We start from the raw sequence: 15,000 nt of genomic DNA on the forward strand, positions 1-15,000 counted from the left end.
ATCTCTTCACTAATGCTGTAAACTATGGGAGTCAGTGGTAGCCTACTGGGCTTCATTAGCCTACTGTAATATTGAAGGTAAAAATTAACTGATTTGTGTACAAACACTTAAATTACACTTTCATTTATTTTTATAATAATAAAGTTATATGAAATATAAACATTTGCTGTCATAAAAACTTGCCAGATTTATTCAAACATGCATTAAACATTAAAAATTATAATGGATTTGTAATATGGTGCATATATTTAACAAAATGCTCCTCTCTAGAGTTAATTGTTGTAGCTGACTGACGAGTTTATGGCCACTGGATATGGTTTTTCTGAGGTAAATGTGACGTTACATGACATTGTTTACAAGCTGTTTTACTGCCGTCTTTCCACGGTTGAAACACTGATTGAGCGACTCCATGTCACATGATACGGATTTTGATAAGTTGTGCTCTATCTTTTAACACACTTTCAGATGCTCATTCATGTTTATTTCGCGCTGTAACTGGTGTTATTAAGGCGGAAGAGAAGATCATGTGCTTCTCTAGAGCTGAGCCAGAGCGATCTCACGCCACAGAGACAAAACGGCATTTATGTTTTTGAATTTCATAAGAAAATGGACGTAATTTGAAATCTGAGACTTTGTTTCATATCAATAGTAGCAAAGCACGAAGATTATTGCGATTTATTGGATGGGATGCGCTACAATGTTACATTCATTCATCAAATGAAAACAGGATGACTAATCGATTCTTGGGATTTAACCCCTTAAAAAATGCAAAAATTCGTTTCTCGGCTGGAGAATGTCCAAATGTAATGCAATTTATATTTTCACTTTTTTTTTTTAAGTGTTCTATCAAACGATACCTACCTTTTGACTTTTGACTTATAGTTTTGGAGTTATGAGTCTTTACTTTTGTGTGTGTCACTCAGACAAAACAACTCTAAAAATGTCTTCAGGGCTTAAGCGGTTCAGAATCGATATCGGTTCGTAAAAATGAGAATCGATTAAAATCGAGAAATCGATATTTTTTACCCGGCCCTAATAAAAATAGTAGTATTGTGAAATATTATTACAATTTAAAAGAACTGTTTTCTATGTGATTATATTGTAAATAATAATAATCATAAATGTTTATTGAGCATCAAATCATCATATTAGAGTGATTTCTGAAGGATCATGTGACACTGAAGACTGGAGTAATGATGCTGAAAATTCAGCTTTGATCACAGGAATAAATTACACTTTACTATATATTCACATAGAAAACAGCTGAAAATATTTCACAATATTTTCTGTATTTTTTTTATCAAATAAATGCAGCCTTGATGAGCAGAAGATTCTTCTTTTAAAAACATTAAAAAATATTACGAATCTAAAACTTCTGAACAGTAGTGTATATTGGCACAAGTGAACTGTGATCTCTGAGAATCAGTGTGTGCTCCTGTGTGTTTGTTCAGGGTGACTCCGGCGGGCCGCTGGTGTGTCGTGTCCGAGACCGTGCGATCCTGTTCGGTGTGGTGAGCTGGGGAGAGGGATGTTCCCGAAAGTTTCGTCCTGGTGTTTATACTAAAGTGAGCAACTACCATCACTGGATCCTGGAGAAAACCAGCATGTCTTCCCTCACAGCTCACCTGACAACACCTGACACATGAGTTTACCTGTGCTCATACACACACACCTGACAACATGAGTTTACCTGTGCTCATACACACACACCTGAGAACATGAGTTTACCTGTGCTCATACACACACACCTGACAACATGAGTTTACCTGTGCTCATACACACACACCTGAGAACATGAGTTTACCTGTGCTCATACACACACCTGACAACATGAGTTTACCTGTGCTCATACACACACACCTGACACATGAGTTTACCTGTGCTCATACACACACACCTGAGAACATGAGTTTACCTGTGCTCATACACACACCTGACAACATGAGTTTACCTGTGCTCATACACACACCTGACAACATGAGTTTACCTGTGCTCATACACACACACCTGACACATGAGTTTACCTGTGCTCATACACACACCTGACAACATGAGTTTACCTGTGCTCATACACACACACCTGACAACATGAGTTTACCTGTGCTCATACACACACCTGAGAACATGAGCTTACCTGTGCTCATACACACACCTGAGAACATGAGTTTGCCTGTGCTCATACACACACCTGAGAACATGAGTTTGCCTGTGCTCATACACACACCTGACAACATGAGTTTACCTGTGCTCATACACACACACCTGACACATGAGTTTACCTGTGCTCATACACACACACCTGACAACATGAGTTTACCTGTGCTCATACACACACACCTGACACATGAGTTTACCTGTGCTCATACACACACCTGACAACATGAGTTTACCTGTGCTCATACACACACACCTGAGAACATGAGTTTACCTGTGCTCATACACACACCTGAGAACATGAGCTTACCTGTGCTCATACACACACCTGAGAACATGAGCTTACCTGTGCTCATACACACACACCTGACAACATGAGTTTACCTGCGCTCATACACACACCTGAGAACATGAGTTTACCTGTGCTCATACACACTCACACCTGAGAACATGAGTTTACCTGTGCTCATACACACACACCTGACACATGAGTTTACCTGTGCTCATACACACACCTGACACATGAGTTTACCTGTGCTCATACACACACCTGAGAACATGAGTTTACCTGTGCTCATACACACACCTGAGAACATGAGTTTGCCTGTGCTCATACACACACCTGAGAACATGAGTTTACCTGTGCTCATACACACACCTAAGAACATGAGTTTGCCTGTGCTCATACACACACACACCTGACAACATGAGTTTACCTGTGCTCATACACACACCTGAGAACATGAGTTTACCTGTGCTCATACACACACCTGAGAACATGAGTTTACCTGTGCTCATACACACACCTGAGAACATGAGTTTACCTGTGCTCATACACACACCTAAGAACATGAGTTTGCCTGTGCTCATACACACACCTGAGAACATGAGTTTGCCTGTGCTCATACACACACCTGAGAACATGAGTTTACCTGTGCTCATACACACACCTAAGAACATGAGTTTGCCTGTGCTCATACACACACACACCTGACAACATGAGTTTACCTGTGCTCATACACACACCTGAGAACATGAGTTTACCTGTGCTCATACACACACCTGAGAACATGAGTTTACCTGTGCTCATACACACACCTGAGAACATGAGTTTACCTGCGCTCATACACACACACCTGAGAACATGAGTTTACCTGTGCTCATACACACACCTGAGAACATGAGTTTACCTGTGCTCATACACACACCTGAGAACATGAGTTTGCCTGTGCTCATACACACACACCTGACACATGAGTTTACCTGTGCTCATACACACACACCTGAGAACATGAGTTTACCCGTGCTCATACACACACCTGACAACATGAGTTCACCTGCCCTCAAACACACACCTGAGAACATGAGTTTACCTGTGCTCATACACACACACCTGACAACATGAGTTTACCTGTGCTCATACACACACACCTGAGAACATGAGTTTACCTGTGCTCATACACACACCTAAGAACATGAGTTTACCTGTGCTCATAAACACACACACACCTGAGAACATGAGTTTACCTGTTCTCATTCACACACACACACCTGAGAACATGAGTTTACCTGTGCTCATACACACACACACCTGAGAACATGAGTTTACCTGTGCTCATACACACACACACCTGAGAACATGAGTTTACCTGCGCTCATACCTGAAACACAGAGCCTGAACAAACATGTTCAAACTCTCTCCATCATTCTTATATTCCATTCTATTCCCAGGATATGACAACAGATCTAAGGATGTTTATAAACCTATTATTTTGCATTGGTCTTGTAAATGTACAGTGGCATTTGTACAGTGTTTTCATTTATATTGTTGTGTAATTTTATATTGTTGTGAAACTATTTGTTATATCAATGATACTATATGTTTAATTTGAACCTTTTTTAAAGTGTATCTTTACTTTACGAATACCTTAAAGTAATTTATGAGTGTATGACCCACCTATTTTCATAAAGTCTTTTGGAGTCTGAATATGAATAAATGGATTCTAAGAAGGTCTGAGATTCTCTGTGTGTTTTATCAGCACTAATGACATGCTTCTACATGTTTAATCTCCTTGAATATATTCACTCTCCATGAACAGTCAGAATAAACACACCCTGAATTTACACACTCTTTACTTAAACATACACATAATGTGAACATAATAATTACTGCACTCATATACTCTCTCTCTCTCTCTCTCTCTCTCACACACACACACACACACACACACACACACTCACTGTAATATAATAATAGGACAAAATGTGTGTAACATGTCAGTATGGCTAGTTCAGTATCATTGTAACAGATGTGTGTATTTCCAGTCCAGCTGTTGAGGGGTAAAGCTGTTACACAGTTACAGAAACTGAGGTGATGTCATCGGGTCAGCAGAGGTCATGTGACTCACAGATGGAGTTTAAAACACTGATGTCATTCACAAGAAATCCCTCACTCCTGATAGATAGATAGATAGATAGATAGATAGATAGATAGATAGATAGATAGATAGATAGATAGATAGATAGATAGATAGATAGATAGATAGATAGATAGATAGATAGATAGATAGATAGATAGATAGATAGATAGATAGATGCAGTATTCATATTCCACCACTAGACGGCAATATGAGATCAGAAGTATGCGAGGCACTGAGTGACTCAGTCAACACTTTATCCTGCAGTGTTCACACACTTCGTGTTTCATCAGTTGATAATAGTATTAACACTGGTTTGTGAGATCACGGGTCACTGGTGAGGAGGAGTGATATGAACAACAGAGGAAATGTTGATCATGATGCATTAATGAAACATAACATCACCAATGCTGACGGGATGAAAGCCGTTTCCTTACAATGGCCAATCAAAGCATACTTAAAGATAAATAACAGACTGCGTGATTTAAGACCAAAAATCGAAGTTACTTTCATAGAATCATTCCCATACATTTATTTAGCAAAGTTACACTGGCAACATTCATTTTACATAATATTACCGAAACTACTATTTGTGATAGGTCAAACGCTGTTTTATACTGAGATGAGCTTCATGAACTCAAACACACACACACACACACACACACACACACACACAGCGCATGTTTACTCTGAGCTCTGTGAAATGAATTCCTTAATTCTCTCTTTAAAGCCTCTTCCATATTCGGTCATGCCGAGGGTCTCGCGCTGAGACCGGCAGATTCTGGAGGAGTCTCAGTTCTGCTGCTGTTATTTCAGTCTGATCAGAGCTGTGATGTTCTGGTGTTCAAACCTTGGCATTACGGCATGCTCCAACATTTCACTTCTGCTAGATTCTGAGTCAACAAGTTTCTTCATCAGTAAATCATTTACGTTATCTATAACTTTAAAGCAGTAACTTTTAAAGTGCGAATGACAATGCCATGAAATAGTAAAACAAAAATAAAATATAATTAAAATGTTTTTGTTTTTTATTCTTCTATTTTTAAAGTAGGCTGGGCTTATATATAATGTTTATGTATCATTTTCGGCTTCCATAACCTGTAAATATTGTAAATCAATTGATTGTATTGTTTTGTTGTTGTTTATTGCAAAATAAGTGAAACACTGCCTAAACTATGCTGAGGAATATTCACAGCTATCAGCCCGCGCTGGTGCCCCATGGCACTCAGAATTCCTCATCCAGAACACTAGAATCGGGTTTCCTTTTTAGGGCATGAGAATGTATTACGTAAATTGGGAAGAACTCTCGACAAAGGCAAGAGGGCGGAGCAAATCATGACGAATGACGTTTGTCTGAACCAATCGCATTCACGGGCGCGCCAGCACTTGCTGTTTGATTGGCAGATGGAGAATTCGCGTCATCCGGCAGGTTTAGGTTGAGTGTAAGACGCGAATCGGTTCTTTCGAACAGTTCATTCAACGAGCCAGTTCAAAGAAATGGTTATTTTACGTAATCACGGGTTTTTAAATATCTGACTGTATATGTGTAGCCAAACACAATTCCATGACAAAAATGGTAACATTTGTGATTAATACCAAAGTATCCAACTAATAGTCTAATCAATTGGTCCAGCTAGAATATTAGAATAAATAAGTAGCCTATGCATATATTAGTATCTTATGAATAACTACTTAGGCTTATTCATAGTAAACCTAATACTTTAACTATTAAGCTTTTGCAATAGCCTATTGTAAATTCAAATCTAACTCTAGCTCTATATTATTAATTCCTAACGACAGTAAAATAGTTATTATTCACAATTGGATAATTTATTAGTAATTAAAATAAAAAAACAGATGCTAGTTGAATTGAATTAATTTAAAGCAATACATTTCAAACAGATCATCATGTTCAGTAAGTTGTTGAGTGAGTCGTGAAGCGCGATGCGCGAAAAGACTCGATTCGCGATCTGGAAAGATTCGACTCCAATGAACGATTCGTTCTAGACGAAGCAGCGCTTCCACGATAGTTAGTCAGTTGCATGAAGGGGAGTCAGTGTGTTCAGGAGTGGGATTGTCTCGGCGTTCGGATACGGATAGGGGAGTTTGGATACACACTTTGAAAGAGAGTTTGCTGTCTCTTAAGCTATCACCATGCCGGTTTTTCACACGAAGACGATAGAGAGTATCCTGGAGCCGGTGGCCCAGCAGATCTCTCATCTGGTCATCATGCATGAGGAGGGAGAGGTGGACGGGAAAGCCATCCCGGATCTCACCGCTCCCGTGGCCGCAGTGCAGGCAGCTGTCAGCAACCTGGTCCGGGTAAGAGCTCCAGTCTTTCACAATCAGTCAGAAGCATGCACATCTATCAGATAGACGGATATAAAGTATCGTTGTTCGGTGTTCAATGTATCCACGAAAGTTTCCTGAAGTTCTCTGGCTTTGATCCAAACCGAGTTCCGCCTTTTCCTCTTGGATTTCGCCCTGCCCACTGAAACACTAACCATGCCATCAGTGCATCTGATATATGACCGATCTCTATACTGTCAGAAGGAATTAAACTAGTCATTTAGCTGATGATTTATGTAGTGCACTTATTACACACGTCACGAGGTGAGTGTGTTGCTCAAGGACACAATGAATGAATGAGCGGTGAAGGGTCACGAATCATCATCTCAAACCACAGGCTTTCATTTAGCAGCAAAGGTCTTTCATTTCATGTGCAGCGCATTCATTTGATTTAATCTTCTCGAGTAACCTCAGATAGCATACAGCTGTTCATAGGAGGCTTGTGCATTAAACCACACGATTCTGTGGTGCAACCACTGCAAAGAGGAGAAGAAAACAGGTTCAGAGTCAATATTTGACTCTTAGAATTGATTATTTTTGCCTTTGTAAAAGTTTTTCAAATCATAACCATGTAAAAAAAAACTATTACAACATATGTTCTGTAGATTGTCTGTGTTGAACAATTTTAAGGTTCAACTCATTTTAGTTAAGTTAGTTTACTGCAATTTAAGTTGAAATGACTTAAACATCCAAGTTGATTGTACTAAATTTAAGGCAGCAACTTTACAGTAAGACATTTTGTCTATTTAGGTCAAATCGAACCAATTAATTTAATAAAACCTGTAAATTTACAAAAGTAAATGAAAAAGAAAGTATCTGTAAACAATGCACAAGATATCATAACAAAATAAACACTACGAGAATACATCTGAAATACATTTGTTAGATTATACATTCTTCATGCTTACAATGAATGTACATTCTTATATAGGCCTATATGTATATGTGTGTGTGTGTGTGTGTGTGTGTATGACCCTGTATCACATCACAACAGAGCCGGTCTCCTGTCGTTTCTGTGCGACGTGTCTAACCCGAGGAGAGGAGAGGTCTGTCATGGAGAGATACGGCTTCTGTCAGCTGTCTGACAGCTTGTGTGGTTTTCCTAAAACGGAAACAAAACCTTCAGTTGTAAATTCAGGAACAACCCGCTGCTCTTCAGTTATTCTTAGCAGTTGTCCAGGGTTAACTTTAGACTCTTGAAATAACATGGAAGGTGGTTTTTGTTCCTCCAAATTTGTCTGAAGTCTGTATCACAGTCACATACGCTTAATCTATCTAACTATCTGTGAAACTCGGGTTAGATCACGACTTGAGCTCAGAGTTAGCTTGATTTTTAGGTGTGTGTGAATGCGACCCCACCCAGTCAAGCGCTTCCTGTGTGTGTGTGTGTGTGTGTGCTGCCGCTTTAGAGGATGTTATTTTCTCAAATATCTTTGCGGTTTCTAATGTTCATCGTGTTCATCTGAGATTTTCTGAGCGCTTTACAGTAACGAGAGGCTCAATTTAGCACAATATTACAGCTTTATTCCTCTATGCGTGGAGGAACAGTTGCTGTCTTATTTCTTCTTGTCTATTTCTCATTTTTCCTTCCTCTTTATTCTTCTTCCTCTATATTTGTCCATGTGAAATTTCATGCATTAGTGGTGTTTTCTGAATCAGATTCTCTAAATTTAGCGTAGGTTTGGGGGTGTGTGTGCATGCAGTCATCGTGACTGTGTGTTTGTGGTTTATTATATTTTATCGCTGGACTTTTACACTTCCTACATTTTGCAGGGACAGTCTGAAGTTATTTCCTGCTCATTCTGAGATGGCATCTCAGAGCTCAGAGCACTTAATAGAAATAGTTTTTATCCTGAATGAACTTTAGTAAATTATTCATCATGTCTCTCTCCAGTTTAGACCACAGAGACTCTTCAGACTTGCTGATTCATGTCATTTCATCCTGCGTTTTCTTTGAAATGACAACATATGAAAAACAGCATGACACTGGGTGATAGGGACTAGTTAAATGGAAATAAAACTGTCATTAAATAGGTATATATTTATAAATATTTATAAAAAAAAATGTTATAATTAAAATAAGGACATAGTATACATTTATAAATTAAAATTTGTTTAAAAATAAACATTAATTATATTATAAAAAATGAAAAATATGAATTATTTTAACATTTTTAAATTTAAAATATTTATTTAAAAATGATATTTACAAATATTTAATTATAAATTCTCTCTCTTGCTTTGTCTTCCATCTTGGATGGATTTTTTTCACTCACATTGTAAAAAACTAAATGATCAGTAAGTCATGTTTTACATTAATTTAGTTTAATTAATTTAATTTAATTCGCTTTAAGGCAGTTTAATTTGATTTAAATCGAAATTACAATTTGATTATACTTAAAAATGTAAGGCGGAAACCAAACGTAAGTTTTTAAGTAGAAATAGGTGGATTTGTCTTTTACAGTGCAGCTACTGTAGATTTGTTTAATCTTTTTACCTTGAAGTCAGCAGTCAGTGAGTTTAGGATGCCTGGAAATTGTGCTTTCATGTCCGCTCATATTTTATGGTCAGTGTTGGGAATGTGAGGAGTGTGTCTGTGTCTTATTCAGGATTTCTGTCTTGATTTGTTAGAGGCGGAAGGGTCAGATGAGGTGAACATTTCTCAAGACCACACATATGAAAACCTCCCATCACTACAAGAGAAGCGTTTGTTATCAGAACTGAGAGAAATCCAGCTTTATTAGGCAATGCTTCTGCTGCGGACGGTCATGAACTCCTTTGTGTCTTATTTTAGGAGATTTCTTTTAGATGAAAGAATTTGCATCCAGGCACCACAGGAGATGGGAGTTGTAGTTATTTCCTTTCCTTTTGCACTTGTTCCAGCCTTAAAAACAATATCTTCCAGATGAAAGATCAGACGTTTAATCTGATTGCAGATTTGCTTTCTATGAAGTTTCTTTAGACGGAAATATGGTCGTTCACAGTATCAGCATCACATCTTCTACAGCTCTTTATATTTAAACATGCGCTCAGAAAATGATCAAAGCCAGACTCCACAGGTGAAAAATGTAACTAATCGATATCACAATATTTCCCCAGTTGATTGATTAGGTTAAGAATTGCATTAATTACATGACTGAATCACAAGTTTTCTGAAATGTATAAATGTAATTATTTAATATGCACTCTTTTGCATACATTTCCAGAACAAAAATCAGAACTTTTTGACCGATTGATCCGTTTTTGCCGATTAATCGGCACCGATATCCGAGTGCTGGAACAATCTTATTGGCAAAAATCCATGTAGATAAATTTTTTTCGTGTTGCGTCCATTGCTGGAGCGGCTGAGAAGCGTCCGCTGTCATTAAACAGCACGAGATCGGCTTCTAGAGGCGAAATAAAACTATCACTAGGCACGTTTCCATTACAGATTTGCGCAAAACTTTTGCGATTTTTATTTTTTATTTTTTATTTTTTTATTTTTTTATTTTTTTATTATTTTTTTTTTTTTTTATTTATTTTAAATGTCGACAATAAACTATTGCGAAATGACGCCGTTTCCATTAACCGATGTTATGCGACTAAAACTTAATTTTTTCCTCTCGCGATAAGTAAAATCATCCCAAAAATCATGGCAATGGACGTTGGTGGGTTTATGTACTATATCCCAGCCACTGCACTGGCCATTATTATTAATGGAAGGAGACGTATGTGTGTTTTCCAAGCATTAATGGTGAGGAACGACCCTTATTATACCTGTGAGCGGCTCATATGAGGAGTTTCTGGGTGTTTCTCCCTCAGATCTGCTTCCAGGTCTTGATCGTGGCATTTATTTGAGGTTTAGAATCCATTATTCCTGTAATTCTTTTGTCTTTTATGAATTTAATAAAGAGCTCTGTCTCGTATTCTGCTCCAAACACACCGCGTCATCTACATCAGGTGACCTGGAAATGCGCAAAAACTGTTTCCATTGCAGTTTTGCGAAATATTTCTTTTTCAAATTGCCTGAAAAACCACCTTATGTGAGCATAAACACTTTTTTGCGATAAATGGGAGTTTTTGCAAAAATTGACGTGTTTCCATTGGGCGTATTTTCAATTCGCAATTTCAATTTGCGCAATTTGTAGGGTAATGGAAACGCGGCTACTGACGCCTCGTGGAGTTTGTTTTGACGCGGGACACTTCAGATAACTTGTACTACTAAACAGTATCTATACAGTACACTTTGTTTTCATATCATTATAAGGTAATGAATTTGTTGACGATGCTGCAATAGTGGAGAACAGCGGTATGTAGAACCTCAAACGGTTAAAACAATGTGACAAAAACACACGCAAGTCCGACCCAAATGTTTAATGTCACGATTGTTACCATCTATTTGCATTAGTTTATATCCAGCTGGTCAGTTTTATGCATTGGTTTGCAAGCAAAGTTGCATATTTAAAGGGGTGGTATAATGCCCTTTTCACAAGATGTAAAATAAGTCTTTGATGTCCCCAGAGTGTGTGTGTGTGTGAAGTTTTAGCTCAAAATACCCCACAGATATTTGTATATAGCATGTTAAAATTGTCACTTTTTGAGGGTGAGCAAAAATGCACCGTTTTGTGTCTGTTCCTTTAAATGCAAATGAGCTGCTGCTCCCGGCACAGGGGGCGGAGCTTCAACAGCTTGCACTCACACAGACATGCACTGAAAATTTCAAAAACGTTTAGCCTTTTTATGTTCAAACCGGAGTCAGACAATGATGGAGAGACTCAAGAAGAAGTGACAACATGTAGAAGCAACAGGACATTTCTGAATGGTTAGTTGATGAATTTATGTAGCTTATGTGTAGTTATCTTCTAGTCATTGATTAGCATATTCTGTCATGATAATCTATAAATCGTGTTCAGGGGGCGGGGTTTATGTAAATTTTAGGGTTAGTGATGTCACTGACCCGGGAGGAAGCTCGTGTAGTCTCTACCAGCCGTTTGTTGTAGGCCTTAAAAAGTGATTTCTTTAAAAGCAAATATCTCCCTTTGGTTTGAGCTTTGAGCGCTGTAACTTTACAGATGTTGTTTATGCTCAAACAGCAACATTACACACTAACTAAAGTTAGAAAAGAGAAATCATAATCAACCACCCCTTTAGAGCTATAAATGCCTTTTTATTTTTAGGAATAACTTGTTGTATAAAATCAGGCAAATGATATAAGAACAAACCCATCAGTAAAAACCTTCAGAATATATACATGGGAATAAAACTGTAAAGTGTGCTTTATGCAAGTGCTGCTGGTCTGTAGTGTAATTGAAATCTACAGACACTAGTGCAATAACTTCAATGTTTTCTTTCCACTGGTCTGAAACAACACGTTATGAAAAGCCAATTAGCCTAAAAATTGGCCAGTGCATGAAAAACAATGGGTTTGCCTTCAACAGTAGATGCATTCATGTGAGATAGACTCTTACTTTTCTGAGAGAGATCATGAGTTTCTAAGTAGTTTCAAGACGTCCAAAAGTAAGTGATCACTGAATGGTCCAAATGAGGAACTCTGCACCATTATGAATAGATCTGGGAAATCTTTACTCTCCGAGGGAGTCTTCAGATCTTCTCCTCAAACTGATGTCAGGAGGGGGATGGTGCGTTCCGGACGAGGGAACTCGGCACGTCCGGAAGCTTTGGCTTTGTCTCAGGATTATAATGTCTCAACAGATGTTCTGGTGAGAAGGAGAAAAGAATGTTTTTCCTCACTGATCCATTCCTCAGTAAGGACTGTGAGGAGTGTGTGTGAGGTTGACTTGTTTGCGTGTCCCGGACCGGAGAGATATTTCTCAGTGCTCGCAGAAGGGAACGTTTATCATCGGCCAAAGCAGTTTAATTACACGCTGAGATAATGTGTTCCTAAATAACCCTTCAGGAGAAACGGCAGCCTTGGAAACTCAGTGTCCGCAGAGCTTCATTCATGCACTACAGTTTCATATCAATCAAATGGAGTGTTGTTGGGTTGGGTTGTGTGTGTGTGTGTGTGTGTGTGTGTGCCTGTGTGTGTGTGTGTGTGTGCCTGTGTGTGTGTGTGTGCCTGTGTGCCTGTGTGTGTGTGTGTGTGTGTGTGTGTGTGTGTGCCAGTGTGTGTGTGCCAGACATTTAATTGCTTTTGTAGACGGAAAGTAAGTTAGTGAGGATTTGGCTGTGGTTTATGAGGTTAATTAAAAGGGTTTATAAAGCCTGTCGAGATTGAAATGGATGGATTGATTGTCAACTCAACCAGAGGTTAAAAAATATATATTTAATTTTTCTGGTGAAAGAAATGCATAAATAAAGATGAAAGCCAAAACGAAGGACCTTATTTCATCACTATTTATGTCTGTCTTTCTTCTGCAAAAATATTAACAAAATAAAAAATTTGAGCTGGGGAAGTTTCTGATATTTGGCTGATTTGACATGGAATGACTCTGTGTCTTCTAGTGTTGTCACGATAGCAAAATTATTGTTTCGATACCGATACCAAGTCAAGTATTGCGATTTCGATACTTTTTCGATACTTTTCCTGAAAAGGGAGAAACACTCTCAAATATCATTGCTGTGCTTTATTTTAAAACCGGGACAAAATTCTAATCATATAACACACTAATAAATGAACATATGAACAGCAGATATATTAAACATTTGAACAAAATATGAAATATCAAAATATACAAAATAAATTAGAGCAATGACATTCAAGGTAAAAAAAATTTTCAAGAGCTTTATCTTGATTCTGACCTTTGAATAAAAATATGAACAGCGATTATATTAAACAATGTTTAATATTGGTAACATAAGCCTCATTGGTGATATATTTGACGTGGGGAGAGAGTTGTGGAAGGCCTATACTTCATGTTAAACGTAAATATATAGCAGCAAAGACAACGTCGGCAGTGTTGACGGCAAAATAGGCTACAGAATAATTCGTTCTGTATTGAGAGGTGCAGTATTTGAAAATCGATAATATTTTTTTTAATTACATTTATATTGTATTTATGTCAAAACGTTCAAACATCAAAATGTCATTTATTAATATGTATTCGTGTCAAAATGACATATAAACATCTTTTCCTATTTTTTGCCTGGGAACGCTTCCAACACGCTTGCGTGACGCGTGAAAAATAGGCGTCGGTTCTATTTCTAGCATGCACGCGTTTTCCGCTCGTCTCGAGCTGCGCCCAGACCATAGACTGTAAAAAATAGGCCCAGACGCGTGTGTCACGCAGGCAGTTAACATGGGAGCCGAAATAAAAACGGACACGACACGCAGCCAGTGTGTCGCCGGCCTTACAAATCTGGAACGCGGTCATTCTTATTAGAAGTATCGATACTAATAAATTAAGGAATCGTGACGTTTTTAATTTCCGATTTACTTTTGAAGTATCGGTGCACCGTGCAACAGAGCAAGGTAGGCAACGTACTTCCATATGTCACTCCTCGCGTCATCTTTTTCTACGAGTCGTGGACCACTTGTGCTCGCACATGCAGCCATCTCGCTGTAGTGTTTTGTCACATGACACTGACAGCGGCAGGTTCTTTGCTGCGTGCGTCAGGAAAAAAACACAGACGTCCATAGGGAGGAAAAAAATGTTTTTTAAGTATCGATACTGATAAATTTAGGTATCGTGACGTTTTTAATTTCCGAGTATCGTGATACTTTTGAAGTATCGGTACACCGTGCAACACTAGTGTCTTCATTGCACCACAATGTCATAGAGCGCAAGAGTTCAAGAGGTCAAAAACACATTCATTTGCCCCATAAAGTAAGTGGCTTAACTATAGCTTTTAAAACTTTTAAGACAGACGAATTCTGTAGAAGACACAAGTCAGTATGATTTTAACCTCATTATCCACAATGACGTGTCTAATAAAAGTGTTTGTAATCCTGTAGAAGTTCTCATGTTCTCATAAGATGAAGCATCTACTCCCATGATGCATTGCAAATGACGTAATTGAGTCCTCTTACACTCTTACAATACAAGCATATTTATTTATTTTGCAAAAAAGTATGCGTCAGTAGTGTTTATATTTATCGCACTATCCTTTATACTACATTATATTAGATTACATCTCTGAC

At 38.1% G+C, this 15,000-nt stretch overlaps 2 protein-coding genes across 2 annotated transcripts in view; both read left to right on the forward strand.

Annotated features, from left to right (window-relative positions):
* plaub (plasminogen activator, urokinase b) overlaps window positions 1-1,657 on the forward strand; it is a 12,653-nt gene extending 10,996 nt beyond the window's left edge. The window contains exon 11 of the mRNA XM_084434232.1: window positions 1,452-1,657. Within this exon, the coding sequence (XP_084290358.1) occupies window positions 1,452-1,646 (195 nt within the window). The 3' untranslated portion in view covers window positions 1,647-1,657. The remainder of the gene's footprint in view (window positions 1-1,451) is intronic.
* Window positions 1,658-6,599: 4,942 nt separating this feature from the next.
* vclb (vinculin b) overlaps window positions 6,600-15,000 on the forward strand; it is a 43,720-nt gene continuing 35,319 nt past the window's right edge. The window contains 1 exon segment of the mRNA XM_084434001.1: window positions 6,600-6,893. Within this exon segment, the coding sequence (XP_084290127.1) occupies window positions 6,726-6,893 (168 nt within the window). The 5' untranslated portion in view covers window positions 6,600-6,725.

Source organism: Rutilus rutilus, assembly GCF_951802725.1.
Source record: "Rutilus rutilus genome assembly, chromosome: 16".
Classification (NCBI taxonomy): domain Eukaryota; kingdom Metazoa; phylum Chordata; class Actinopteri; order Cypriniformes; family Leuciscidae; genus Rutilus; species Rutilus rutilus.